The 26,356-nt window shown below is 63.7% G+C and overlaps 4 protein-coding genes across 5 annotated transcripts; 3 read left to right on the top strand and 1 right to left on the bottom strand.

Annotated features, from left to right (window-relative positions):
* Positions 1-2,013: 2,013 nt before the first annotated feature.
* TAF1C (TATA-box binding protein associated factor, RNA polymerase I subunit C) lies at positions 2,014-6,523 on the top strand. The gene is made up of 14 exons (XM_042028615.1): positions 2,014-2,260; positions 2,349-2,442; positions 2,591-2,697; positions 2,789-2,884; positions 2,965-3,035; positions 3,123-3,370; positions 3,445-3,555; positions 3,667-3,790; positions 3,901-3,972; positions 4,091-4,226; positions 4,321-4,449; positions 4,597-4,771; positions 4,905-5,042; positions 5,320-6,523. The coding sequence occupies exons 1-14, from the start codon at positions 2,129-2,131 to the stop codon at positions 6,492-6,494; spliced, it is 2,808 nt and encodes a 935-aa protein (XP_041884549.1). The 5' UTR covers positions 2,014-2,128; the 3' UTR covers positions 6,495-6,523.
* Positions 6,524-6,705: 182 nt separating this feature from the next.
* On the top strand, positions 6,706-8,375 carry HINT2 (histidine triad nucleotide binding protein 2). Its single transcript, XM_042028614.1, has 5 exons — positions 6,706-6,809; positions 7,633-7,791; positions 7,878-7,982; positions 8,061-8,133; positions 8,237-8,375. The coding sequence occupies exons 1-5, from the start codon at positions 6,750-6,752 to the stop codon at positions 8,326-8,328; spliced, it is 489 nt and encodes a 162-aa protein (XP_041884548.1). The 5' UTR covers positions 6,706-6,749; the 3' UTR covers positions 8,329-8,375.
* Positions 8,376-11,699: 3,324 nt separating this feature from the next.
* Positions 11,700-14,179, top strand: SPAG8 (sperm associated antigen 8). Its single transcript, XM_042028613.1, has 7 exons — positions 11,700-11,777; positions 12,164-12,593; positions 13,214-13,370; positions 13,462-13,507; positions 13,606-13,720; positions 13,836-13,898; positions 13,982-14,179. The coding sequence occupies exons 1-7, from the start codon at positions 11,713-11,715 to the stop codon at positions 14,132-14,134; spliced, it is 1,029 nt and encodes a 342-aa protein (XP_041884547.1). The 5' UTR covers positions 11,700-11,712; the 3' UTR covers positions 14,135-14,179.
* A 591-nt stretch (positions 14,180-14,770) lies between these two features.
* NPR2 (natriuretic peptide receptor 2) lies at positions 14,771-26,350 on the bottom strand. Of its 2 annotated transcripts, none has more exons than XM_042028611.1 (22): positions 25,601-26,350; positions 20,543-20,742; positions 20,345-20,458; positions 19,939-20,074; positions 19,753-19,847; positions 19,533-19,665; positions 19,334-19,418; positions 19,127-19,247; positions 18,523-18,597; positions 18,283-18,360; positions 18,040-18,144; positions 17,705-17,776; positions 17,469-17,628; positions 17,240-17,395; positions 16,993-17,161; positions 16,734-16,883; positions 16,445-16,568; positions 16,254-16,322; positions 15,991-16,165; positions 15,806-15,904; positions 15,616-15,707; positions 14,771-15,447 (listed from the first exon to the last, which is right to left on the bottom strand). In XM_042028611.1, the coding sequence occupies exons 1-22, from the start codon at positions 26,322-26,324 to the stop codon at positions 15,394-15,396; spliced, it is 3,186 nt and encodes a 1,061-aa protein (XP_041884545.1). In that variant the 5' UTR covers positions 26,325-26,350; the 3' UTR covers positions 14,771-15,393. The 2 variants fall into 2 exon arrangements, with proteins under 2 accessions (XP_041884545.1, XP_041884546.1); XM_042028612.1 differs by having other exon boundaries at positions 16,734-16,880.
* Positions 26,351-26,356: the final 6 nt, after the last annotated feature.

Here is a 26,356-nt window from a genome sequence, read left to right as displayed (position 1 = left end):
GGCCGCGCACCGGCGGCCCTGACGTCACCCGCCCCGCCCACCGGGGCCACCTCCCGCGCCGCCATTGGCCTTCGTGCACGTCAATCACCAGCGGTCGCACCACGCCCCGCCCACCCCGAGAGACAATTACCCCCCCACCCTTCCCCGCGGCGTGGACCCGGCGCTGACCGGGGCACCGGGGGACAGCGACACGGGCGGGAATGGAGATGGGAGGCTGCGGGAAAGGGACACCGGGCTGAAACCCGATATACGGGCCGGGAAGGCGGGCACAGGGCTGGGGACAGGGACATGGCGCGGGGGACCGGGACACGGGGCTGGAACGGAGATCTGAGCCGGGAACGGGGGCACCGGGCACAGGGACACCGGTGGGGAGAGGAACACGGTCTGGGGGCAGGAACATGGTGTTGGAACTGAGATACGGGCCGGTAATGGGGTCACAGGGCCATGGTGCTGGAGACAAGGATGTAAGCTGGGAACAGAGATACGGGGCTGAGGGACAGGAACATGGGGCTGCAGACAGGGACATAGGCTGGGGAAGAGGGACGTGGGGCTGGGGACAGAAACAATGACTGGGGACAGTAATGTGGGTGTGGGGCACAGGAACAGTGGCCTGGGGACAGGAATATAGGGCTAGTGGAGAGGGACATGGAGCTGCGAAAAGGACGGGAGGCAGTGAGGGCTATCTATGAGGCTGGAGGGGGTGGGGCTACCTATGGGGACTGTGTAAGGGGGTCAGGTGGTTTTCTACCAGTGGCTACCACCTTCTTACAGAAAACGGTGGCATGTGTCTTACAGAGGAGGTGTCCCACAGAGGGGCTCTGGGCACCACCTGCGGGGATGAGGGCATCTTGACTGGAAACTATCTCATCATGCTTTCCCACACTCCCTGACATCATCCCCAGGCTCCCCTGACATCACCATCCCCCTTGGCCATGATGGAGGCAGCAAGTTACTACTCATGGGAATGCTCCTCTCTCATCCCGTGCTCCCCACGGGGCACCACCCTGGGAGCTGCAGTAGGAGCAGCCACCCCACCATGTCCCAGCCTGACTGCCCAGCAACTCTCCCCAGAGCACAGAACCTCTCCAGGCATGGATCGGGGTCCCCTCCCCAATGCAGACCTCACCGGCACAGCTCTGGGGCCAGTGGGCACTGGGACAGGGATGTATGAGGACCGTGGTCCCTCCTGGAGAAAGCTGGTCATGCTCTCCTTGGGAAATGGACAAGGGAACTTGTCTCTCCTCCAGATACTCTCCAAGAGCTCCAGGGTCCCATCAGAGCCCCATGAGACTAACCTGAACTCTGTGTGGGTACCCATGGGGGTCTGGGGCCAGGTGAGTCCCTCAAGGGGAGCCAGCAACCCCCCTGTGGGGAGGAAAGAGCACAGAGCCGGGGTGGCAGTGGGTCACCAAGGCCAAGCAGGTATGAGGAAGGGCAGGGTGGGATGGGGGAACTGGACTAAACCTTCCAGGAGCCACACTTCAACCTCACACCCCCAGATATTTGAGACTGTACCGTGTCCCCACACCCTGCTGGTATGTGGGGTGCCCCATGGCCACACAACTGCGGCCATGGAAAACCAGGTATGCCCATAGCAGGACTCACGGTGGGGTTTCACTGCGCTCCAGGCGAGCAGAGGGGAACAGTGCTCCTACCCCTGCCCATTCCCCGGTGGGCTCCTGTCCTCATGGCTCCCCGGTGCCAGTCCTGGTCCGGCCCTATCTCACTGTTCCCCCCACCCGTCCCTGTCCCGTTCCCATCCCGGTCCCACCGCCTCCCCCCGCCCGTCCCTGTCCCGTTCCCATCCCGGTCCCACCGCCTCCCCCCGCCCGTCCCTGTCCCGTTCCCATCCCGGTCCCGTGCCATTCCCGTGCCTGTTCCCCCGGGGCCGTGCGTTTTACCCTCCGGCCGCCAGGGGGCGGTGGCGCCCCGCGTGTCTGTGCCACCGGTGGCGCTCTGTCCCGCTGCGTTCCCGAGCGCTGATTGGTGCGCGGCCGCAGCAGCGCGACCATTACGCCATTCCCGGTGGCCATTCCCGGTGGCCTTTCCCGGTGGTCGCGCCATCCCCACAGGGCAGCGGGACCGCCGGCCCAGCCGCGTGCCGCTCCCGGTGCCCGGTACTGCGGCCATGGAGTTCCCGGCCGCTCTCTTCCCGTCCTACTTCGGCGCCGGCCCGCCGCGGGAGGAGGGTGGCCCCGCGCCGGTCGCCGGCTGGGGCGAGCACGGGCAGGTGCTGGAGGGCGGCCCCGGCCGCCGCCAGGTGAGGTCCTGCCGGGGGCCCATGCCGGCCGAGGGAGCCGGCAGGACGTTCGGGGGCCGCTCTGACTCTCCCCCTTCGCTCCCCGCAGGCGCAGCCGGCGTTCATGCCCCGCCGTGGCGCGACGGGCGAGAGGTGGGAAGCCGCCGACGCTGCGGCCGTGCCGGTGCTGCTGCCCAGGGCGGGTGAGAGCCGCAGGAGCGGGAGGGAGCTCGCCGCACGGGGCCTGGGGGGGACATCCCTTCCACCTCTATCCCTGCCGCTGTCCCGCGGTGCTGAGTGGTGTCCCGGTGCTCGTATGGTGCCAGGCGGCCTCTGCCCTCTTCCCCGCAGGCTGCTGGATCCCCTCGCCCGCACCTCAGGACATCCTGTACCGCAGCGGCCTGTGCAAGAAGCTCCGGGCAGGCAAGTCTGGAGCCACTCTGGATTTCGCCCGGCAGGTGAGATTTGAGGTGTTGCATCCCGTCGAGGACCTGGGGGGCAGCGTGGGAGCTTCGCATGCACTGACCCTTTCCCGTCCTTCCCACACAGCTGGGTCATTTCTTTGTGGATCACCCAGAAGATGCTTTTGGCTCCCTGGGGCACCTGCTGCACAAGAACTTCTACCTGGGCAACTCCAAGCTGAAGGTCGCTGTCTGTCCAGGGATAACAGTGCTGTTCCCCACCCTTCCCTTGCCAGTCTCAACCTCTGCCCCCTCCTCCTGTAGAGACCAGCCCGGAATAGCACCATACGGATGACAGCCCTGGTGGAGGACATCGACCGCCTGGAGGCCCGACGGTGAGTGTCCCCATGTCCCCTGCCCTGCAGAGGTCTTGGGGGGGGTCCTGCTCTGTCCCCCCACCTAATGCTGTCCATGCCCTGCAGCGGCTGCCCCCGGCAACACTTGGCCTCCCGCCTACGCTGGTTCTCCCACCTCTGCCGTGACTGGCTCTTCGAGGTGCCGCTGGGGCTGCTGGCAGACTGCCTGCACGAGGAGCTGATGCAGCAGTGGTCCAACCTGCTCTTCGACGACAGCCTCACAGGGGGAGCACTGGCCTGGCTGCCCGCTGAAGATGGGGGGACACCCATGGGCCGCCTCGTGCACCCCGGAGGGCAGGCCATGAACCACCTCTGTATCCTTCCCCATGGGGTGTCCCTGGGGAGGGAAGTGCGGGTTGTGTTGCACCACCCTTAGCCAGCATCCCAGATTTCCAGGACGTGGTGCTAGAGGAGCTGCCCCGTGCCCGGGGCTCCCCAGCGCAGTTTGAGCTCAGTGGGCGTGTCCGGCAAGTGGCTGCAGCCCGTGTGGATGGGGAAGGTGAGCCAGCTGTGGGATCCACATCTCGAGGCAGACAGGACATAGGGAGGAGGGGCAGCAGGGGCTCCTGGAATGCTGCCAGCTCACATGCCACCTCCTTTCCCCTGACAGATTTTGTTGGGGTCCGCTCAGACTATCACTGTGGTGTTTGGAGGGTGCCGGGCAGGACAGGGGCAGCTCCCGCCCCACTACAGGTCATCCGCACCGACGTGCCTGCCTCCTGCCTCACTGTCAGGTAGGCGTTGGAGGAAGGGGCTGTGCGAGGAGGGAGTTCTGCTGGTGCAGCTCTGCTCCCTGTGGTGAGTGCTGTTGCCCCATGGTGATGCTGTGCCCCCCATCCTGCAGCCCTCACCTTCCCGGGGAGCTGTCTGTCTGCACCCAGAGTGGGACCGTCTACCTCTGGAGCGTCGGGACTGGGTGAGATAGGGCACTCATGGCCATCTAGGGACTCATGCAGACAGTGGAGTCCCAGGGGTGGAGGGGCCAAAGTGACAGGGTAGCCCTGCCCCATGCCAATACTGCTGTCTCCCCACAGGCTGCAGCAGCTCCGCCATGACCCCCAGACCATGTTTTTTCGGGACCATTCACCCTGGCGCTGGAGTGACTTCACTGCACACCCACGGGTGCTCAGCTGTGCTGACCGCACAGGCCTGCAGTGCCTCGATGCCCGGGTGAGCCTGGGACGGTGGGTTTGGGGCTTGGGGCAGGCAGGGAAGAGGGTTCCTCAGCCCAAAGTGCTGACCGTGCCCCATTCTACTGCTGCAGGCCCCCAAGAAATGCCACTTCGACTTGTTCAAGGTGGGCGAGGAAGCTGGCTGCCAGCAGGGCGAGCGTGTGGTGCTGCCCATGTACCTGGGCAGGGCTCACCCCTCACAGTATCTTGTCACCACCCAGGTGAGCCCCACCACAGCTGGGAGCTGGGGGAGACACCCTGCACAGCTGCATCTCCCAGTGCCTATGGGGCATGGAGATCTCCCAGCTGAGGGGAGCTGCCACAGCGTGTTGGGGTGTGCCCCGTCTGAGTTGAGACTCCTGTCCTAGTTCTCTGTGTATGTGCTGGACGAGCGGTTGCCACTTGTGCCTGTTCTGAAGTGGGCACACATGATGAAGGCCCCTCCACTATTTGCACACCTGATGCCAGGGAATCCCGGGAGGAGCCACCAGGTGCTGCTCGGCACATCCCGCACCCAGGAGCTGTTGCTGTTGCAATACCGGGGTAAGAGATCAAGCTTCAGGGGTGCTGCAGGGCCAGGGCTCCTCTGTGCCCACGTCCCAGCCTCTTTGCTGCTGGGATCAGCTGCTGTTCTGGCATCTGTGCTCACCGGTAAGTTTTTTGGGTGTTTCCTCAGGGGGCAGCCAGTCAGCCTGTCAGCTGGCTGGGACTCCACAGAAGCTGCACAGCATTGGGGGGTGCCTGCAGCACCTGCCCACCCAGCTCCCACACCGCCAACACCTTCTCCAGCAGCGCCTCGAAGCCCCGGCAGCAGGTGAATGTCCCACACTTCCCCAGGCTGCAGGTCCTGGTGTGGGAGAACCTGGTGTGTAGCCCCTGTCGTGGCCTGGCTGGAGGGTGGCTGAAAAAGCAAAAGCAAAGCCCCAAACAATCCTGTGCAAGAGATGAATGACTTAAAAAACGATGTTCAGGGCAGGAACCAACAGTGAATGTGCCCACTGAGGGGTGGAGGCAGCCCCCACTTCTGGCCATGGCCCTGTAGTATCCCCAGGACTGGAACCCTGGTGACAATGCCTTGCTTGTTCCCACAGGGCTGACTGCCACGCTGCGGGAGGATGGGCCACACAAGTCCATGGTGGTTTTCCAGCTCTCTGAGGCTGGGGATGTCTTCTGCCAGAGGCTGACCCACAAGGCAGCACAGCCCCCTGCACCCCCATCGAGGGATGAGGCCACAACAGCCCCTGGCTCTTCCCCTCTCTTTGAGGCTCCAGCCAGCAGCCCACAGGGCTTGGGCGGTGAGGAAGAAGAGGAGGAAGAGCAAACATTCTACTTGTCCAACCTGGAGGTGATTATCAATGAGGAGGAAGAGGAGGAGGATGTGGGCACACCAGCACCCCTGGAGGAAGCTGAACTGCAGGAGCCCTGTGCCAGTCCCCAGCCCTCCCTGGCAGTACCCAGCCCAGCTGCAGCCCTGCGGTACCGCCGCTGGCTGAGGGCCCTTTCCAGGGCCTGCAGGGATCCCCCTCGGCACACCTGGCACCCTAGCCTCAGCCAGAGGCGCCTCTTCACCCGCAGAGATCTGCAGGGGCCGGCGGGCCCCAGCAACCTGCAGAGGCAGATGCGCCAGCGGCTGCACCAAGCCATGCGGGAAGGTGGTCGCATCCAGTGCTGGGGGCTTTCGGCCGTCCAGCCCCCTCCCCTGCCACAGACCCTGGAGCCGGCAGGGGCTCCAGACCCCCTAAGCGCCCGTCTGACAGCGGCCTGGGCTGGGGACTGGGAGCAGTGGTGGGAGGAGAGGACGAGCTTCAGTGTGGCGCAGAGACAGCGGGCACTGCGGGAGCGGCGGCGGCGACAGAAGCGAGCCCGGGGCCGCCGCAGCCTTTCGGCCAGCTTCACCTCCTCCCTCACCTACCAGTCTGAGCTGTCCGAGCTGAGTGATGCGGGCCCCCCGCTGCTCTCCCCCGGCCACCCACCCGTTCTCTCCCAGGAGGGCTCCTCACCAGCAGGCAGCCCCGCAGTTCGCAGCCCCCCGACCTCACCGGCACCCGATGAAGCCCTGCTGTCCTCACAGAGCCTGCGCTGCCGCGGCATCCCCAAGGAGCGTCGGAAAACGCTGCGGGACTATCTGTCCGTGTGGGCCGAGGGGCCACCCGAGCCCCCAGAGCCCCCTGGCAGCCAGGCCAGCCAGCTGTGCATCCCTTCTTCCCAGAGCCAGTTCTCCTCCGCCTCGCAGCCCCGCCGCAAGCGCCCACGAATGGGCTTCTGAGTGCAAATAAACGTGCTTGGTACAGCCTCGCTCCCGGGGTCTTCAATTGCTTGGTCAGGGCACCCACCCTTGGGGCAGGGGAGGTTGGGCGGGACGCCCGGGGTCGAGACTGCCCCCGAGGAGGGAGTGACCGTCTTCCCCGGTCGGAGGGTCCCCGCCGGGATGCTCCGAAGCGTGGGTCGCCCACAGGGCGGGCGCGGGCGCTTTAAGGAGGCGTGGAGCAGGGACGGGGTGTGAGTGGCGGGGGCGGGAGCGATGGCCATGGCGGCGGTGTTCGCGCGGGCGCTCGCTCGGGGCGCGCTGCGCCCGGGGCAGGTGGGTGCGGGGAGACGGGGGGATGGGGGGGGAGCCGGGATGAGGGGGATGTACCGGGATGAGGGGCGTGGGGGGTAACAGGGACACCGGAACGGGTCCGCATCATGCTCGCCACTGGTTCCACCTTCGGGCAAAGTCGGCGACGGGCATGAGCGCGGGCCCGCGCACCCCCACGCCACGGCACGGGGCCTCGGAGCAGCTGTGTGCATCCACCCGCACCCCAGCCTGCGCCCCCGTGGGCACAGCCCCCTCCTCGGCACCCCCGAGGGCGGAGATCCCTGTCAACCCCGTGGACAGTCCTGTTTCCCCCGTGACCACAGTCCCTTGTCACCCCTGTGGGCACAGCCCACTGTCGAGGCTGTGGACAGTCCTCTGTCACCCCTGTGGGTACAGCCCCCCATCAGCCCCCTGGGCATCTGCCCCCCTTACTCCTGTGTGCGTTACTCCCGCGTGCACCTCCCTGTTGCCCCATGTGTGTCCCCCTGTCACACCCAAGCGTCACCCCCACGTGCACCCCACCATCACCCCCTATGTGCACCCCCAGGACCCTAGTATGAATCCCACCACTCTCCACGTGCATCTCCCATCACATCACCCATCACCCCATGCAGTACTCCGATCACCCCCACATGCATCCCCCACCCGTACCCAGCGTGCACTCCATGTCACCCCCACGTGCCTCCCCCCACGTATCCCCCTGCCATTCCCACGTGCACCCCACTATCACCCCCACGTGTTCCCCACGTGCCCTGGCCCACCCCGGCGGCGGTGTCCTTGTCCTTGTCCCCCCGGGCACAGGCTGTAAGCCCCCTGTGCCCCTCAGCCCCTGCGGTGCGTGTCGGTGCCCGGCGGGCAGGACGGGGAGGTGGGCAAGGCGCAGCGGGCAGCGGCGGCCGGCGAGAAGGCAGGCGGGCAGCCTACCATCTTCAGCAAGATCATCGACCGCACCATCCCTGCCACCATCCTCTATGAAGATGACAAGGTAGCTGGGACAGCAGGACCTATGTCCCCACTGGGGCAGGGGGGCAGAACCCACGGGTGTGGGGCTTACCCTGCTCCCCCTGGTAGTGCCTGGTCTTCCGTGATGTGGCTCCCCAAGCCCCTGTGCACTTCCTGGTGATCCCCAAGCGCCCCATCCCCCGGATCAGCCACGTGGGTCCCCAAGACACTGAGGTGAGTCCAGAGAGGTCCCTGGGACACTGCTGGTGGGGGATCATACAGTGCTGACGCTGCCACTCCCCCCTCTTTCAGCTGCTGGGGCACTTGATGGTGGTGGCAGCACGCACGGCGCAGGCAGAGGGGCTGGCTGATGGCTACCGCCTTGGTGAGTTGGTATCCCCTGCTGTGCTGTGGGGCAGGACCCTCACTGGTATTCCTGGGGGCTGGGGACACAGAGGGTGGCCTGACCCTTGTACCTCTCCTGACAGTGATCAACGATGGGAAGCACGGCGCACAGTCTGTCTACCACTTGCACCTCCATGTGTTGGGGGGGCGGCAGATGGGCTGGCCCCCTGGCTAACCCCCACTACCCACTTGCCCCCCAATAAAGCATCCCCTTGGTGGTGACTTCAGTGGCTCTGCATCAGGGTGGCATTCTGGGGGGTGGAGGTGGCTGGCCTGGGCAGGACTGGCCTCCATTGTCACAGCAGTAGAGAGTTGGTACCCTGCTTTTTGCAGAGGGTCTGGGCTCCACACATACCAACCTGCCCCATGCTGGAGATGATCTGGAGCCCTACAGTTGAAGCAGAAGCAGAAGCCCACAGCTCACAGGCAAAAGACTCATCTTGGTGCTGGGCTGGGGGAGCAGGCTGGGTGCCACAAGGGTGTCCCCAAGTGGGGGAACATCCCTGGGGTATCAGTAGCACACCATGTTCAGGGCTGCCCACCCAGCCTCACTGCCATCACACACTCCCTGTTCTGCCTCACATCACCTCCCGGCCAGCACCCCCATGTTGCTGCCAGAGCCCTGTACTGGATGCTGATGTTTCCCTGCTTTTCAAAACCAGTTAATTGCACTTGATTGATCTAAAAGCCCTCAGAGCAGGCTTGTGTACTTCTGCATGTGTACTTCTCGTCCACCCCAGAGGGGCCTCTCTGGGAGCTCACAGGAGGTTCATATCCCTGAGCAGAGCACAGGGCAGGACAGGCTGCAATGGTGGGTGGACCTGCTGCCCCCTCCATGTACACATACCCGTGTACTCCCCCCCACCGCAGCCACTACATTGCTTCCATGTGCACTGCCATGCAAAACTCAACTGCGCTGCTCACCCCAGACCCCCCCCCCCCAAACTATGCACCTCCGAGGGAAACTCTATCGCTCGCCCCAGAGCCCCCAGCCACACACTGAGGAAAACACATTGCACCCTTCACTCCAAACCCCACAACTGTGAACCACCGAGGGAAACTGCACGCTCCAGACCCCCGTGCACACAAAGCACCGCCGGCTCTGTGCCCGCACGGCGCTGTTTACAGGCCTTGACCGCGCTCTCGTGCCTGCACGTGTCGCCGCCGGCCCCGTGAGGGGAGCACACGGGGGGCTCGGCGCATGCGGCCGCCCGCTCCCTGCCGCGTGCCTCCCGCGCCCGCTGCTCCGCGGCCGGCTGCCGTGGCTATATTTAGTGGCAGGGGCCGGTGCTGGCGCGGTGCACGGCCCACCTGGCACCGCCGTCGGGACCGCCTGGGCCCTCGCCAGCCGCCGCGCAGGGGACCGCAGCCCGCCGGGGAGAATGGCGGCTCTGTTCATCCCCCGGCTCGGTGGCGCTGGCGGCGGGGGGGCCCCCGGGAGCTGTGTGGGGCTGTGGCAGAGCCCAGTCACTTCCCACACATACACACCCAGTATAGTATGGGGAACGTTTTCGGGGTGTAAATGAGCCTTAAAATTGTTGATACTGCTGCTTCCTGCTTCTGAGGCTCAGCGCGGGCTGGGGCCACTCTTGGACTCGGGACAGCCCTACCTCAGGGATGTGTACCCCAAAGAGGGGTTGGGTGTCCCTGGGGAGGTGGGGACGCTAAAGAGGGCTCAGGGATCCCCAGGACATTATCTCCCAGAGCTCGCCCAGAGCAGTCCCCCAGGGAGTGCTGGACTGGGCACAGGGCACAGGGCACGGGCTGGCACGCAAGGTCGGGACCAGTCGTCTGCAATCGCGTTTCTTCCTGTGCCAAGTTTATTTTGTCAGTCCCCGGGCAGCGGCGGGGCAGGACAGTGGTCACAGCCCCATGGGGCCGAGGTGGGGGGAGACCGAGGCCAAGGGCTGTTTTGGTTATTCAGCCGGAGAGGATCACAAATGACGCAAGTTCCCAAAAGAGCCGGGCGGGGGGGCTGAAAGGGATGTGTCAGCCGGCGAGAGGCGGCCAGATGTGCTCCAGCAGCTCCAGGGCTGCTGTCCCGAGCTGATGCTGCCAGAGTACAGCCCCACAGTGATGCCCCACAGACCACCCCAGGGTAGTTTGCCCCACAGTGAGTGCGCACTCCGGGTTGGCATCGCCACACTCCCTGTCCCGCAGTGTACTTTGGTGCTGTTAGTATCCCTTCAGTATCCTTCAGGCACACATGCTGCCTGGCCAGGCTTTTGGTAAGCCCACGAGTGTTTGGTAGGGAATCTGGGGATACTCCTAGGAAGACCACCAAAAGGGATGCAAGCTGGGGCAGGGTCCCCAAGCTGCCACCCCTTCAGCATGAGCTGGGCTACGGGTGCACCTCAGGGGCCACCACTGGGCCCATGGCTGAGCATGGGGGCGCGACCAGCAGCATGCAGCCCAGAACCCTCACAGCGAGCTGCCAGCCCTGGGGGCACCCTGGCACCCCCCTCCAGCGGCAGCAGGGCTGATGTGGCCCCAGCACGGGGGAGCCATGAGATGAGCTCGGGACACGTCTCCCATCTCTCCATCCTCCCTGCAGCTGTGCAGCAGATGGGCTTGGAGGAGCCCCTGCTTGGCACGGGGCCGAGGGCCCGCAGGGAGGAGCGGTCCCCAGTGGGGGCCCCCCTGGCCCGCCGAGGCCAGAAGGGCCGAGCACATCTCCAGCCAGGAAAAACAGAGGCCCCAGCGTGGAGCGCACGCTGCCCCGTCGGCGCACACCGCAGAGCCCTGGAATAACAGCCCTGCTCCCGAGCCCGCCGCCTGCTATCAAAGGGCCCTTCTTCTGCTCGGCCTCTGAGGGGATGGGGCCGGGGGCCCATCGAGGGCCGGTGGTGAGAGAAGGCAGCTGCTCCACGCCGGCGGGCACCGGCTGCACCCAGCCAGGCGCCGGGCACGCCCCGCCCCATCACCCTTGGCCAGCTGGGAGTCCCTGGGGCAAGCGGGCATATTCCATGCCAGGCCCAAGCGGTGTTGGGGGTCACTTGGGTCAAGCCGGGGGGAGCAGGGTGTCCTCAGGAGTCCTGGGCTCTTCCCTCCTGCTGCCCCAGCGGGGCTGTGCTGGCCCTGCCCAGGCACGCTGCACCCCCGAGAGCCCCTGCGGCCACCCTTGCACTAAGTGGCGGCCCCAGGGCACCGGGACAGGCTGGCGCGGAGGACGTGGGCCCCAGGGGTGGGGACAACCCCGATCCTGTAGTGCAGCGCGGGCATCCCTGTGGCCCTGCAGCCCGGCGCCCCCATCCCCCTAGACTCCCAGCCCTCCGCACTCCCGTCCCCTGCACCCCCGCGCCCCGTCCCCTACACAGCCCCGTCCCCCATCAGCGCAGCCCCTCACGCCGAGCGCGCCCCGCCCCGCCCGCTCCGCAGAGACCACGCCCATTGCCCGGCTCACCCGCCCTCTTGCCATGCCCACTGCGGCCAAAGGCCACGCCCCCTCCGCAGCTCTCCGCCAATGGGAGGCGCGCACGCGCGCGGCTCCACCCACAGGCGCGAGGCCGCCGTGCGCCGTCTCCACGGAGAGAGGCGCGTCCCTCCGCGCGCATGCGCTATGGAGCGGGGAGGCGGCTGCGCCGTGGGGTGCGGCTCAGGCCGCGGGCAGCGAGACCCCCTGGGGTAACCCCGGGTGGGGAGAGTCGGGGCAGGGCCTGTGGAGCCTTAGGGGCCGGGGGGAATGAGTAAATGGTGGGTCCGGCCTGTGGGGAAGTCGGAGCAGGGAGGGGGCAGAGCCCAGGTATGAGGGTGGGAATGGTGTTGCTTCTGGAGGTCGAGGGGACAAAAGGAAGTTAGGGAGGGGGAGACCCCTTCAGATGACAGACCCAGCAGCAGGCACTGCTTCTGTCCCCCAGACGGAGAGAAATCCCTTGTCCCTTGCCTCGGTGTGGGGGTGACACAGAGGACCCGGGGTCAAGACCCTGCCCGTGGTGGTGGGGGCTGAGGATGTGGTTGGAATTGGGGGATGTGCCCCGCTGCCTTTCTTCAGGGTCTGTTCCCACCTGCAGGGGGACTCTGACAAGCCATGTGGCTCCCAGATGGCATGGGGACAGGCCACCGTGCAGGGTCCGAGGTTATCAGCCTGTGCCCGAGGTGCCTGTGGAGAGGCTCCCGTGCCACAGTGAGACGCTGACAACCACCGCCAGGAGGGTCCAGGAGATGTCAGGCACAGCCGAGCCGCCCCAGGATGTATCAGACACAGATGAGCTGCCTACTGAGGCCCTACCAGTTCTGCCCAGCACGGTGCCATCCCCAGAGACTGGGAAGGATCCCTCTGGGATAAAGCTGCCTCCCTGGCTTGGAAAGTGGGGGACTCGCCCCGAGAAGGAGTCCACCACCGCAGTGCCGGGGCTGCCCCCCACCCCACCCACGCCTGCAGAGAAGCCCAGCCAGTCGGTGCCCCAGCGGAGCTGCGTGAGCCACGACTGGCAGAAGGAGGTAACTCCATAAGGGAGAATGCCCCTCAAAGCTGGCCCCGTCGTGTCCCACATGCTGATCTTGTGAAGCTCCCTGCTCCTGGGCAGACCCCTCTCTTTAAATAGCCACCCGGATGACCTTCAGCCCAGCGGGATAGATAAGGGATGAAACTCAATAGCACAAAAGGCACAGGCAGGCATGTGGGGAGTAACAGTAAGGCAAGAAGGGAGCTGGGATCTCGCTGCTGGGGAGCAGGAGCTGTGTATCATGGCCCATCACAGTGGTGTGGGGATGCCTGCTTGGGCAAGCCATGCTGGGGGGCACCTGATGGGCCAAGCTGTGCCACAGCCTGGGGACTCATTGGGTTGTTCAAGTGCTGTAAGAGTGCTTGCCCAGGGGCAGTCTGTGCACCCAGATGCTTGGGACAGCCATACAAGGCTGGCTGACCTCCACCAGGCAGGTCAGCCTTGCCCAAGCTGTGTCCCTGCTCTGGCTTTGCCAGGTTTCTGGCCAGAAAGACCATAACCCCTCTTTGCAGGTTATGCCTCTGGGGCTATCAAAAGCCTAAAAGCCAGGAGCAGGTATGGGGCAGTGCAGCTTGGCTCCTGCCCCCTTCCACAGCCCCCACTGTCCATCCCCAGACACTTGTGGACCCCCTGGACTCTCAGAAGGATTTGGGCTGTGAGGACTTCCAGCATGGCTACCATGGACTACCGATCCACCAGTTCCTGTCCTCACTCACTGACAGCTCTGCCCCGAAGTACTGCCCACCTACCAGGGTCCTGCTGCTGGGGCAAGGTGAGGCTGAACCCCCCCCAAGCCACGTGCACCCCAAAAAGGCAGCAGGGGAATCTTAGCTGTGAGGCTGATGGCACCTTCCCCTCTTCAGGGCAGCGGAAGGCCACACTGGCATCCATGCTCTATGAGAAATACAGGCAAGCCTGCATCCCTGCGTGATGACCACCCCAGAGAAGGGGACCTGGGGGGGCAAGGATCCCAGAGCTGAGGGGTGTGGGGTCTGCTCTGACTGCAGTAAGGAGACGGAGGAGGAAATCCATCCCCGCCCAAGGCGCATGGAACCTGTCTCCACCACGCACCAGGACTTCCGTGCCATGGGCTTCCAGTCCACACCCCAGCCCATCACTCAGGTACAGGCAGTAGACATCCCCCCCCTCAGCTTGCAGCAGCCTCCAGGGAGGCCACGAGGCTCCCGTGTCCTGCCGAGCATGCCATCCCCCCACCCACATTTTGCTTCCACTGCAGCCTCACAACTACTTAACGGAGCAGCCAACCAGCTTCTGGCTGGAGCAAGCCCGTGGACAGCCGGTAAGCCCCCCACCACCCTGCCCTGCCAGCACCCTGGGGGTCTCAGCTGCTGACAGAGACCTCTCCAATTCTCTCCTCTCCAGGGTGTCACCAGCCTCTTCGGCACAAACATTCCCTTCAAGAAGAATGCAGCCTTCTCCACTCCCATTACCATGTACCTAGGGCATCCTGAGCCTTTCAACCTCTCTGACCCCTACGACCCCCTGAGCAGCCAGCTCCAGCCCCACAAGCAATAAAAAACAAGGGGACACAGGTGGTCCCAGCATCCTTGCCCACCCCAAGGCCATCTTCAAGCTGGATGTTTGGAGAGGGAGCACTGTGTCCCTGGGATCTCAAATCCCATGGGACCATGAAGCAAAATGGGAAACCTTTCAGCCCCATTGCAATTTCCTGTTGACCCAAAATACGTGGCAGCCCGAAGACTTCCTCCTTGGGCATGGAGGGAAAGCCCCTGGCACAGCCCCATCCCCTGGGACACGTCCCCTCCCAGCGCACGCAGCGGGTGACAGCAGCCGCTGTTCCAGTCCCCAGGCACAGGTGTGTTCCAGTAAGAGGCGGCAGCGGGGCGCCCAGAGCATGAGCTCAGAGGAACGCACTGCAGCCCTCACGCCAAAGCAAACCCCGCCACGGCAGCCCTGCCTTCCCAGCACCGCCCAAGCCCTCAACAGCCGCTGCTGCTACCGCCCGGCACTGGCTCCCCATGCCCACACCGCGGCCCTGTGCCGCAGACAGACCCCTGGGATACGATCTCTTCGGATGTTTCAGGCAGCTGACCCCAGCCCAGGCTGAGTTCCATACTGCGGTCCCCCCTGGCCTCCCTCCCCACTTGGCATGCTGGGGCAGAGCGAGGTAGAGGTCATGGGACAGATGGATCTGGGGAAGTTTGTATTTCAACAAAATAGTTGCAGCGAGTCCTATATTTACACCTGGAGGAAAGGTGGGTATTTACATGACCCGGTGGGGTTATATACAGGAGAGGGGGAGACTGGGGAGGGGGGGAGCTGCGGCATTGAAGCCTGACCTGGCCAAGGAGTCAGTCTTGGCAGGAATCCCCATTTCCCCCCACCCCAGGGAGGGGTTGACATGAGCACAACTTCTGCTGGGGTCCAGGTACTGAAAAGAGACGGCAAAGTGCCCTGTGGGGCAGCCAGGCCCCGGAGAAGCTCAGAGCCAGCTGAGCCACAGGGGAGAGGGCAGGGGTGGCAGACCTCAGAGGGTGGGGGGGATACAAGGTCCCTCAGGCTGGATCAGGGCTGGTTACCCCACTCCAGCAGAGGCTGTGGGAAAGGTGGGCTTTGCTGGTGCTGATGGAGGAGGGCAGACGGTGCTGTGGCCGCTGCCCCACCTTGCCCAGGCCCTGCTGAAGCAGGGGGGCTGCAGAGGCGGTGGTGGATGCAGTGATGGGAGGGGGGTGCCGGTGCATCCTGGGGCACCGGAAAACACTGGTGGCTTCATTGAGCTGGGGGCTCTGCCACAGCCACTGGGCTCAGATGACTTAAGGGTCTTTCCTCTCGCCCAGCAGCCAGTATGTCCGCATCTTTCCCTTGCCCTGGAGGCAGAGGTGAGCAGTTTAGACCCTGCCTGCCCCTGGAACTGCTTCTTGGGTGTCATCCCCTGCATTGAGGGCAACAAGGGGTCCCAGCCCCAACCCACCTCCCCATCACATTCCCCTGTGGTAGGAAGGGCTGGTACCCCACTGGCGTCCCTGTGCCCTCACCTTCATCTCTACATCCCCACGCAGCTCCAGCTCAAAGCAGCCAAACTCATCCAGGACTTCTTTGGTGGCAGATGAGACATGGATCTTCAGGGCTGGGGAGCACAGAGGGGCAAGAGAGACACGGCTGGGTGCCATGGGAGCAGGACACACCCTGTGGCTCTGGACCCCAGCTGCCAGCCCCATGGCTTACCCTGGCCATTGGATTCCATGCGGGACGCAGTGTTCACCGTGTCCCCGAAGAGGCAGTACCGCGGCATCTTCAGACCCACCACTCCGGCGCACACAGGACCTGCAGGCACAGACGCGCTCAGGGATGCTGCAGGGCGGGTGGCTGGGTGGGCGAGCACCCTCCAGCTGGGTGGCATGGGGGCTCACCGGTGTGTATGCCGATGCGCAGGTGGAGCTGGTCGTTGGGACGGTGACGGATCTTGAAGGTTTTGACAGCCTCAAGCAGGGCCAGGGCCATGCGGACAATCTCACGGGCATGCAGCTTCCCATTGCGCACCGGCAGCCCCGAGACCACCATGTAGGCATCCCCAATGGTCTCCACCTGTGGGGGCAGGGGGAGCAGGTCCAACCTGGGCTCCTTGCTGCCTGCCTCACTTTGGGGGGCTGTGCTTGCTTACCACTGCACTCACCTTGTAGACATCAAAATTGTCGATGATGGCATCAAAGCAAGTGTAGAGATCGTTCAGCAGCATCACGACCTGGATGGAACAAGGGTGTGTGGGCAGCTGGGAGTGGGTATGTTCCCCCAACTCCAGGGATGGCACTGGCAGGGTGTGAGACCCCCACCACAGAGGCGCTGCCCCCCAAGCCCTGCTCTCACCTGCATGGGAGTGCTCTCTGCCGAGAGGGCAGTAAAGCCCACTATGTCACTGAAGTAGATGGTGACACTGTCGAAAGCCTCAGCCCGCACTGTCTCTCCACGCTTCAGCTGTTCTGCCACAGAGCTGGCAAGGATGGTGGTGAGCCATCACCACTAAACCCCCTGTTCCCCCTGCAACCCTTGCCCCACACCAGCATGGGAAGGGACCCCATGCTTGCATGGCAGTGGGTGCATGCTGAACCCATGCCAACCCTCCGACCCACACCCGCCCCCCCTCTCCCCCTCTCACTGGGGCAGAATCTGGTAGAGGAGGTTCTCTGCCTTGCGCTTTTCCTCCAGGTAGGCCTGTGTCCTCTCTTCCACCAGCTTCTCCAGGTTGTTGGCATACTGCTCCATGCGTGACAGCAGGTTGTCCAGGATGCTGGTGCTTCCCTCCCTGCCGGGGTGCAGTCAGCTGGCACTGCAGGAAGAGGTGCCCCCCAACCACCACCACCATGGCTGTCCCCACTCCCACCCAGGGCCACTGTCACTGCACACCAACCACCCACTTGTTGAATCTACGGATGAAGATCTTGATCTGACTGAAGTCAGGGCGCTCGGCTGGCTCCTGCGCCCAGCAGCGTTCCATCAGCACTGCCAGCTCCTCAGTGTGCACCCCAATGTCAATGGACGGGCGGAAGAAGGGCTTCTGGCTGTTACGCACCTTCTGCACAATCTCTGCCGAGGCGTGGCCAACAGTGAGCACCAGATCTCCATGGTGGGGCAAGACCTCCACACACGTCCCCCCACCCTCACCTTTGGGGCTCAAGTCCATGCCCTCGATGTAGAAGGGGCCGTTGCGCAGAGCGACCTCCTGCACGATGATGCCGAAGCTGTAGACATCAGCTTTCTGCATGCCTGGGGTGGGCAGGTGCCCCTTCTGCAGCAGCTCTGGGGCTGTCCATAGCTTCTCTGGTGGGACAAAGCAATGGAGAAGTGAGACAAGGCCACCCCATCCCCCTGGTCCCCCCAGGCAGGCACTCACTGGCATACAGTGCATGCGTGTCCTCGTTGTCGCTGGGCGAGCGGAAGCTGGCCAGGCCGTAGTCGGTGATCTTCAGCACAAAGCGACTGTCCACCACGCAGTTGGATGACTTGAGGCTGCCGTGATGACCAATGATGCTGTTGTGCAGGAAGGCCATTCCCTGGGACAGATGGATGCAGTGAAGCTCGTATCTCTCAGGCACCTCCCCCAGCCCCTCGCACCCCTCAGCTAGGTACCTTGACAATGTCATTGATGAGGGAGTAGCGAAACATCCAGTCCAGGTTGATGCTCTCGTTCTCCAGGACATCCTGAGGTAGCACATTGAGTGGACCCCACCAAGCACCCAGGGCATGGTGACAGTAGCCTCACCAAGTGCCCAACTGTGGGGGTCTGCAGCACCCACCCCCACCCCTCCACTGGCCTCTGACGCCCACTTGGACAGCTCAGCTGTGAGCCTTGTAGGGAGCGCTCAAGTGGCCACCAGCATCCACAGCCCTGTCCACAATGCCCAGCCCAACTGGGTCACCAGGAATGTCTAAGTGTCACCCGCAGTGTCCCCACGCCCTGCTACCTGCAAGCTGCCCCGTGGGCAGTACTCAGTGATGATGCAGATGTTGGGGGGGTCGATGCACGCCCCGATGAAGCGAGTCAAGTGGTTGAACTGGATGTCCCGCATCTGCAGGTGCAAGCGGACCCAAGACAGTCTTGAGGTCAAAGGGGATGAACTACTGCTCCTACTACCCTCCCACACTCCCAGGACCAGTTCCTGCACCCCCAAGCAGGCTGCCCACCCCAGCCCAGACCCCAAACCTACATGTTTTAGCTCGAAGAGCACCTGCCGTGTCAACTCGATGCGCTTCTTGTTGATGTGCTTAATGGCCACAACGTTGCCCTGGGGTGTTTGGGAAGGGGAAAAGGTCAATGCCCACTGGGTAAATTTGCAAAGGGGAGGAAAGTGCCAACATCCTGCAGGATGGGGGTGCAGCCAAGGGGGAGCACAACAGAGCTGGGGCATTTCAGAGGGAGGGCTGAGCTCCCTGCCTGCTGCACTGACCTTGAAGTGGCCGGTGTTGGCGAAGATCTGGTACTTGCCATGGGTGGTCATCAGGGAGCCATAGCTGGAGCCACGCTGTGGGAAGGAGGGGAATAGAGACAGGAGCCCTCGGGTGGAGGGGTGGCCTGCAGCAATGTAGCAGGGCGGGGACATCCAAGAATGTGTGGGGGATGGTGCAGGATGGGCTCTAAAGGGTCAGGATAAGCTCTGTATGCTCTGTAGCAAAGGCAAAGACTCTGGGATGGGGCATGGTGCACTGCATGGAGTGTAGGACATGGATAAGGTACGTCTGTGTAGGTAATGGAGGGCAACACAGGGGCTTGATGAAGTATGGTGCTGCATCGGGGATTGGGGGCTGTGTAGAGGATGGATCTATAGTGGCTCTGCAGGGGATGGAAAGTCATGCCAGGGATGAATGGAGTGTGTCTCCACTGGGGATGGAGAACTCTGTAAGGATCAAGAGCTGTGCTAAGGAGAGATGCAGGGGGGCTGTGGCTCTGTAGGAAACAGAGGGCTGTTACATGGGAGGTAATCATGTGGGTGTCGTGCAGGGAGGGAAGGCAGCACAGGGGCAGGGTGGTGCCCCAGGGATGGCTCCTCTCACCAGGGACAAGGTGAGCCGGCTGCCCGCTGCCTTGTGGTACCGCTCAGGACTTCCAAACTGCAGCTCATCCCAGCGGATCCTCCAGAGCATGCTGGCAAGCTCCTTCTCCAGCATCAGCTTCCTGGGGGACACAGAGGGGTCAGGCCCCCATCTGCCCTGCCCTGCCTGTCCCCCCACCAGACAGAGGTTCCCCCAGTCCTGACTGACCTGAAGATGAGGAAGCTGGAGATACCAAACATGACAAAGGTGAGGCCAGTGCCCAAAGCCACGATGGCCAGCATGGAGAGGGGAGCTGCAGACAGGAGAGGATGTCAGGGTGGTCCAACTGGCTATGATGGCCAGGCTGAAATGCACTCATAGGGAAGGGTTCTTGGGTCCAAGTGATGCAGGGACCCAGGACACCCACTTTTTTCACAGGAGGGGTCATCCACATCAAAGACACAGGGAGGGTTGTCCAAGGGGGGAGCCCCCTTCACCCAGGGGATGGGTCGTCCCAGCCAGTGGATTTGCTTCTCCACACCCGAGTAGTGTCCCACCACCTAAGGAAAAGAGAGATAAGGCCACCCCCAGCCCCCACCATCCTATCCCCCAGCCCCAGCCAGAGGGAACCTGGTGCTGGCCCCCACCTCATACTGCCCGGTCTTGGGGTCGCTCATGGCCCATAGGTTGAAGTCAGTGTCTCGGTCATTGTTGCTGTCCATGCTCACAAGCCCTGTCACACCTGTGGGAGAATTAAGACCCAGGTGGGACAGGGACTGAGTTCCACTGCCCCCACGGCACCCACAGCCCAGCTTCCCCCATCCCAGTGTTACCCTGGAACTTGCGGTCCCGCATCTTCTCGATGATGTGGGTGGCGTTTTTCTTGGAGCCGCCCTCGCGCAGAGTCTCATTCAGCACCATGGCGTACAGCAGCATCCCATCATAGAAACACCCCGCCACCAGGTTCATCTGCCAGGGGGAATCTGAGCACACCCACAGCCACGCACACAGGAGCATCCCAGAACCTTCCCAGCAGGACCACGCACCCACCCACGGCCCCATAACCACACTGGGGACAACATGCACCCTGCAGGGATGGCAGTGCTTGTGGCTGTTCCCACCAGGGATAACCCCTCTGGCACTACCTGTGGCTGTGTCCCACCCTCTGCATCCTGGTGACGTGCCTCAGACCCATGAGAAGGGGCCCCACCACCCCAGCGTGCAGGGGGACTCACTCACCAGGGAGTAGTTGAGCTGCACCCCAAACTTCTGCTTAGCTCGCAAGATGAGTTGGGTTTGGAAATGCTGGTACTCAGGGTTTTGGGGCTCATAGTAGGTGATCACCAGCACCATCTGCAACCGAGCACAGCACTCTGGTTCACACAGTGGGGCCAGGCTGGTAAGGTTTCTGTCCCCAGGCAGGTGGGCCCAGCTCACCTGGAAAGCCTCGCGCAGCCCTGAATCCTGGCCTGGGCTCTCCTGCCAGGGCTTGAAGGCGTCACGGGCAGAGTCTCCCCGCAGGCTCTCCCCGAAGACGTCCAGGTAGAAGAAGACGTAGTCACCATTGGTGAGGTTCTCCTGCTGCGCCAACTGCATGATCTGCCGCAGCATCTCCGGTGGCCCGCAGAGATACACCACTGCCAGAGAGAAGCAGGGGCTTCAGGGAGGCAGGGACACCCCGCTGCACCCCGGGCACACAGCCAGCAATGGGGCAGATGGGGCAGAGCAGCCCCGGGAGCACTCGGTGGCTGCGGGGGGATGGAGCAGGCAGATGGGGCAGTGCTTGGCTCACGCCTCCCTGTGCCCCGTAGCCAGACCCACAGCCCTTGCTGGCACAGACCCACTCTTGCCCCATCAATCACCTCGGGCTGAAGGGGGAGAGGAGAACAGGGGAAAACTTGCTGCAAATCATGAGGTGGATGCTGCAGGCACCGACCCCGCACGCCCTGATACAGCAAAAACCAGCCAGGGGATCTCTCCCCCCTGCATCAGCTTCCCGGCTGCTCCATGCCAGCCCCAGCCACGGAATCGGGGGGCTGGGAGAGGCACTGGAGCCGTGCACCGGAGGTCCCTGGGGAACCCGAGCTGTGGAATGGGACAAACCCATGTTTGGGTTCGTGGCCGGCTGTCCGTGCGGCAGGAATGCGCAGGTTCCCAGATTCCAGCACCTTCGGCGGCCACTGGCGCTAATTGGAAACAGAGCATCTCGCCGGTGTGACCCACACGGCAAGGGGGTGCCCGGGCCCCGTCGGGCTGTCCCGCCTGCCCCCACCCTCTTCTGGGGGCTCGGTCAGCTCTCATGGGATGTCAACCCGAGCGCTGTGTGGCGCCGGCACGCCGCTCGCACAGGGCATCACAGGCTGTGGGGACGGGCCCCATAGAGTGTCCGAACCCCCCCCGAGCAGGGGCCCTCCGTGCCCTTGCTGAGGATCCTGACACTGCCTCCTCCCTCCCCCCGGAAAACCAGGGCCCCCGCTCCAGCCAGTCTGGCTGGGAACCCGGGATTGAGCAACGGAGGAGGCGGAGGCAGCGGGTGCTGGAGGAATGTCACGCTTGGGCGCTGGCCCCGGCGCACAGCTCTTCTGCATGGGGCCCAGCGCCCCGGCTGGACCCGGGGAGTGGGGGGGCTGGGGACAGCAAGGAAGCCTCGCACTCTGGGAAGGGGTCTCTGCTGCTGGAAGGCACCCAGCGACACAGGCACCCCGCTATGTGGGCAGCAGGGCTGGAAGGGTCACCCATGGGGGCAGTGAGGAAGCCCACACGTGGGAGAAGAGACCCAGCACAGCCACCTTGGGCACAGGGAATCCACAGCAATGTGGGGAGCTGCTCCTGGGCACGGGGGAGAGGGAAATCGCAGCACCGTGGGCTGTGTGTGAGCAAAAGCCTGTTCCAGGGTTTGAAATGGTTCCCTCTGAATGCTGCAATACTTCAAATAAACACTCTTGGCTTCCCCACTTTGCTAGTCCTGCCCCAAGAAATGCACTGTCCCCCAATTTCTCATCCAGGATGGGCAGCTCAGCACCTCCCCAACATGCAGAGCCTAAGGGTCCCCCCCAAGGACACAGATGGGACCCTCCCCATCCCACTGCAGGCGCCAAGAAAAGGGAGCCACAGGGGCTGGGGAGCCATAACAGCTGGTGGCAGATGGTGGGACACTGCAGGCAGCCAGCCCCTGCGGCGGCAGCGAAAGCCTGCCTGGTCAAAGGCCACCAAGCAAGGGGATGGATGGCGCCCAGACGGCTCCCCGGGGACAGGTCGCATGAGCTGTGCAGAAGCAAGGGTCAGTGCTTGGGGGTCTCCCTGAGGCAGGCAGCTGCCTCCAGCTGGCATCCTCCTGCATGGCCAGCAGTGCCTTAGGCGGCTCACGCCCCCCCCAGGGGCTAGCAAATGGCCAAATGCAGCCTCAGCATCACCCAGGACAAGGGGAATTAAGTTCTGCAAGGCTGGAGTGCATCCAGCACCCTGACATTTATTTAGGGGGCATCTCTGGTGTAGGTGGCAGAGTGCCAGGCCCCAGCGAAGGGGCAGGACCACGAGCATGCAGATGAGGTGGCAGAACACTGCTTGACCCCTGTATGATGGAAGATAACCCTAAAGTGAGGGCAAATCCTGGGTTCGGGCGGCAAATCCCAGTTTTGAGCAGCCTCACCAGCACAGGGCACTGCAGCACAGAGACCATCGCACTGGCCAAGTGCCGTTCCATGCCCAGGGGGAGTGTGAGGATGAGGACCAAATGCACTCCCCTCCAGCAGCACCACCCAGCCACCTCCCCTGGCAGGGGACCTGAGCTTTTTGCAGGCAGATGCTCCGGTAATTCCCTCAACCACAGCTCTAATTATATCAGTGCTTTTGCAAATGGCAGGAGAGACGTGGGCCCCTGCACGTCGCCCAGGCTTTGGTGAGAGAGGCAATCCCACCCCCCCTCGTGCCCATTCATTAGACCTGTGAATGTCAAGAACCACCAGTGTTAGGGATGCACAGGGGGCAGGGAAGCAGCTTTCTCCAGGAAATGTTTATCAAACTCCTGCCCGTGACTTGGGAGAAGGAAGGTGACGCCAAGAGGGGTGATACGTGATGTTATTGCAGGGCACGGACATGGATGCAGCTGAAGATCCTGCTTCCCTCTCCACGCCATGCCATGCAGGGGTCCCAGCCCCTGGGACAGCCTTGCAGGTCCCCACTACCTGCCCCACACACTTGGGTTAGGAAAGGACCTAGCACCAGCTTTGCTGGCCTGAGCACCCATACCCGTGGGCTAAGCACGCAGCTCCACTCAGCCCCACACCCTGGCGCCATCTCTGAGCTGTGGCCAGAGAGGCCCAGACCCTCTCCACATCTCTGCCCATGGCAGGGGGAATGGAACTAAATGATATTTAAGGTCCCTGCCAACCCAAGCCTTTCCACGACTCTGCGACTACAACCCCAGCTTAGAAAGCCCTCAGGTCTCTGCCCATGCCTGGCCTTCTCCCCCAGCAACGACAACCTCCTGCCCACACCAGGAGGGATTGATTCCTGTTGGGGTGATTTACAGCACGAAGAGGGAAATGTTGATGGGAATCACTGATTTCAGCCTTTCTCCCTGCAGAGTCCTTTGCCCCCATCCCATAAGAAGCTCCAAACGCCACGGCTGGTGATGGCACGTGCAGGAGCTTCCACCCCAGAGGGGCAGCCAGAGAATGCTCACTCCACGGACTCAGCTTCACTGGCCTCAGTCCTGACGGGAACCCAGTCCAGCACCCCAAAGCACCACACCCCGCCTCCCCCCTGCAGCCTGGTCCTGCCCAGCCTTGGACACGAGTCCTGCTGGCCCATCTGGCTCCACTTATCCCGGCTAGATGTCCTTCCTAATGACACAGCATCTCAGAATCCATTAAGAAGCACTGCGGAGTGGCTGACTCCGGGATCAATACACCCTGCTCATCAATAATGAAAGAGCATCAGGCTGCCCTTGCTCTCCAGCTGCCTCCGTAAGCCCCTCCATTTCCTCCCGCTCCCAGTATAGCTGCTCTCCTGGGGCACTCGCAAGGCACCAAATTGATTTATCCCTCCACCAGCAGGGTGGGGCCATCACAGCCCCATCCCAGGGGTGCAGCAGGGACAGGCACAGCCCAGGTACCCAGGTGCCAGTCTGGGGGGCTCTGCCTGACCATGGCACAGCCACCTAGGTATGTTGGCACCGTGGTTCTCTGGGCACGTAACCACAGCTGATGGCATCCTTCAGAGAGCTACATCCACTCCATCACCTTCGGCCTCCAAGGACGTGCCTGGGTCACCCCGATCCTGCTAAGACAGAAGGTGGGGTGGCCCCACAGGGTACCCTTCATAGCATGTGTTCCATGAAGGTGGGGGTCTGCCCCAGCTCTTGCTGGCAAAGGTTGACCAGGATGGGGGCCTGGGAGAGAGACAATATGCCCCCTCCTCCTGCTGCATTCTGGCCCCTCCACTGGCACAGGGTTTGGCCCGGGGGGCTCAGGTCCTGTCTTGTCACCTGTGAACTCACCTCCTGTGCAGGTCCCGCTGCTCTTCCAGCCCCACTGTGAGAAAATGTGCTCAAGTCTCACTGCACCCCACACAGAACCCATTTTGCCCACCCATCCCTGTGCCCCACATGGGTCCCACTGTGCCCTCAGCCCATCCTCATGCCCCACACGGGTCCCACTGTGCCTCCAGCCCCTCCTTGTGCTCCACAGGGGTCTATCCCACTCTTCCTCTGGCCCTTTGCCATGCCCCACCACAGGTCTCGCTCTGCCCACCCCCCGCTGGACCCCACGTGAGTCCCAGCAGATCCTTGGTCCTTTGCCATGCCTCACATGGGCGCCATTTTGCTCTCGACCCTTCACAGGTCCCAGTGTCCCATCACCCTCATGGTGCCCCGCAAAGGTGCCAGCGTCTCCTTGGACTGTTGCTGCGCCCCACATGATCACACTGTATCCCCATCCTCTTGCTGCGCCCCATATGTATCTCACTGCCCTCTCTGACAGTTGCTGTGCCCTGTGTGGATCTCCATTGCCCCCTAACCCCTTGATGTGCCCCAAACAGGTCCCACTGCTGCCCCGGTCCCTTTTTGTGCCCCACATGTGTCCCACTGTGTTCCCAGTCCTTTGCTGTGTCCTGTAGAGGTCCCACTGCATCCCCATCCCCTCTCTGTGCCCCAGATGGGTCCTGCCGCTCCCTTAACCCCTTGCTGTACCCTACGAGTTGTCCACAGAACCCCTTGCTGCACCCCGTCCTTCCCCCTGCTGTGTCCCAGACGGGTCCAATGGTCCCCCCCGACCCCCACACGGATCCCACCGCACCCTCAGCCCCTCGCTGTGCCCCACGGAGGATACTGCCTCCCCCCTCGGAGCCCTACGCAGATCTCCCGAGGGGAGCCCCCTCTGCTTTCCCTTCCACCTCCCACCCCCACACCACCGCCCCCGCTCCCCGGGCCCTCAGCCCCATCCCACCCGTGGTCATCGTGCCCCCCCACACCCCACGCCGCGCCACCCCACGCACCGCGCCCGTTGGCTTTGATGAAGTGGACGGCGGTGTGGGGGCCGCCCTCCTCGGGGGAGTAGATGTGGACGGTGACGGTGAGGTTGTTGCCATCCTGCAGCTCCTGGTAGACACCCTCGACGGTGAAGTAGTAGGGTCGGTCGTCGGTCTTGCGGTCCACGTAGAGGAGCACGGCGCGGGCGCTCCAGTTGAAGTGCGCGTGGAGGTGGGAGACGAAGGCGCCCAGTTTGGGTGCCGAGGGCCCGGTGCGCACCGTCGTGCTGTAGTGCTCCCGTTTGCGGCTGAAACCCGCGGCCACCGCCCCGCCGGTGATGAGGGGCAGCCGCCAGTGAGAGGCGAAGCGCCCCACGGACGCGGCGGGGTACACGCAGCCCGGCCCGAACAGCACGTCGGGGTCGTGGTAGAGCTTCAGGTCCACGGCGTTGAGCGGTGCCACGTACTCGGAGCAGGCGCCCTCCAGCTCCGAGCTCATGAACTCGACGCGCACCGAGAAGGGCCGCGGCAGCAGGGGCGGCTCGCCCCGCTCCAGCGCTTCCAGCGCCAGGCTCAGCGCCGGACCCACGCGCGGCCAAGCCCACGCGTAGCTCACGTTGCGCTCCGGCAGCACCACCGCCACCGTCAAGTTGGCGGGCGCCCCGTCGGGGGTCGCCGCCCGCCGCCCCGCGCCCGTCGGTACCGGCAGCAGCAGCAGCGCCAGCAGCGGCAGCGGCAGCGGCGGAGCCATGGGCCGCGCTGGCTCCTCCGCCCCGGCCGCCG

This window comes from Corvus kubaryi, unplaced genomic scaffold, assembly GCF_017639235.1.
Source record: "Corvus kubaryi isolate FWS band 111438036 unplaced genomic scaffold, C.kubaryi_AGA036_p1.0 37308, whole genome shotgun sequence".
NCBI lineage: Eukaryota > Metazoa > Chordata > Aves > Passeriformes > Corvidae > Corvus > Corvus kubaryi.
Note: the sequence above shows the minus strand (reverse complement) of the source record. Positions and strands in the feature narration are given on the sequence as shown.

Bases quoted from the DNA above. Each gene is read 5' to 3' on its own strand.
- TAF1C (XM_042028615.1), top strand. From the start codon at position 2,129: ATGGAGTTCCCGGCCGCTCTCTTCCCGTCCTACTTCGGCGCCGGCCCG. The intron at 4,227-4,320 runs GTGAGCCTGGGA...CTACTGCTGCAG, and splicing joins TGCAGTGCCTCGATGCCCGG to GCCCCCAAGAAATGCCACTT. The intron at 4,772-4,904 runs GTAAGAGATCAA...GTGTTTCCTCAG, and splicing joins GTTGCTGTTGCAATACCGGG to GGGGCAGCCAGTCAGCCTGT.
- HINT2 (XM_042028614.1), top strand. From the start codon at position 6,750: ATGGCCATGGCGGCGGTGTTCGCGCGGGCGCTCGCTCGGGGCGCGCTG. The intron at 6,810-7,632 runs GTGGGTGCGGGG...TGTGCCCCTCAG, and splicing joins GCGCGCTGCGCCCGGGGCAG to CCCCTGCGGTGCGTGTCGGT. The intron at 8,134-8,236 runs GTGAGTTGGTAT...CTCTCCTGACAG, and splicing joins GGCTGATGGCTACCGCCTTG to TGATCAACGATGGGAAGCAC.
- SPAG8 (XM_042028613.1), top strand. From the start codon at position 11,713: ATGGAGCGGGGAGGCGGCTGCGCCGTGGGGTGCGGCTCAGGCCGCGGG. The intron at 11,778-12,163 runs GTAACCCCGGGT...TCCCACCTGCAG, and splicing joins GGGCAGCGAGACCCCCTGGG to GGGGACTCTGACAAGCCATG. The intron at 13,508-13,605 runs GCAAGCCTGCAT...CTCTGACTGCAG, and splicing joins ATGCTCTATGAGAAATACAG to TAAGGAGACGGAGGAGGAAA.
- NPR2 (XM_042028611.1), bottom strand. From the start codon at position 26,324: ATGGCTCCGCCGCTGCCGCTGCCGCTGCTGGCGCTGCTGCTGCTGCCG. The intron at 17,162-17,239 runs GTGAGGGTGGGG...ACGCCTCGGCAG, and splicing joins CATGGACTTGAGCCCCAAAG to AGATTGTGCAGAAGGTGCGT. The intron at 16,323-16,444 runs GTGAGAGCAGGG...TGTTCCATCCAG, and splicing joins CAGAGAGCACTCCCATGCAG to GTCGTGATGCTGCTGAACGA.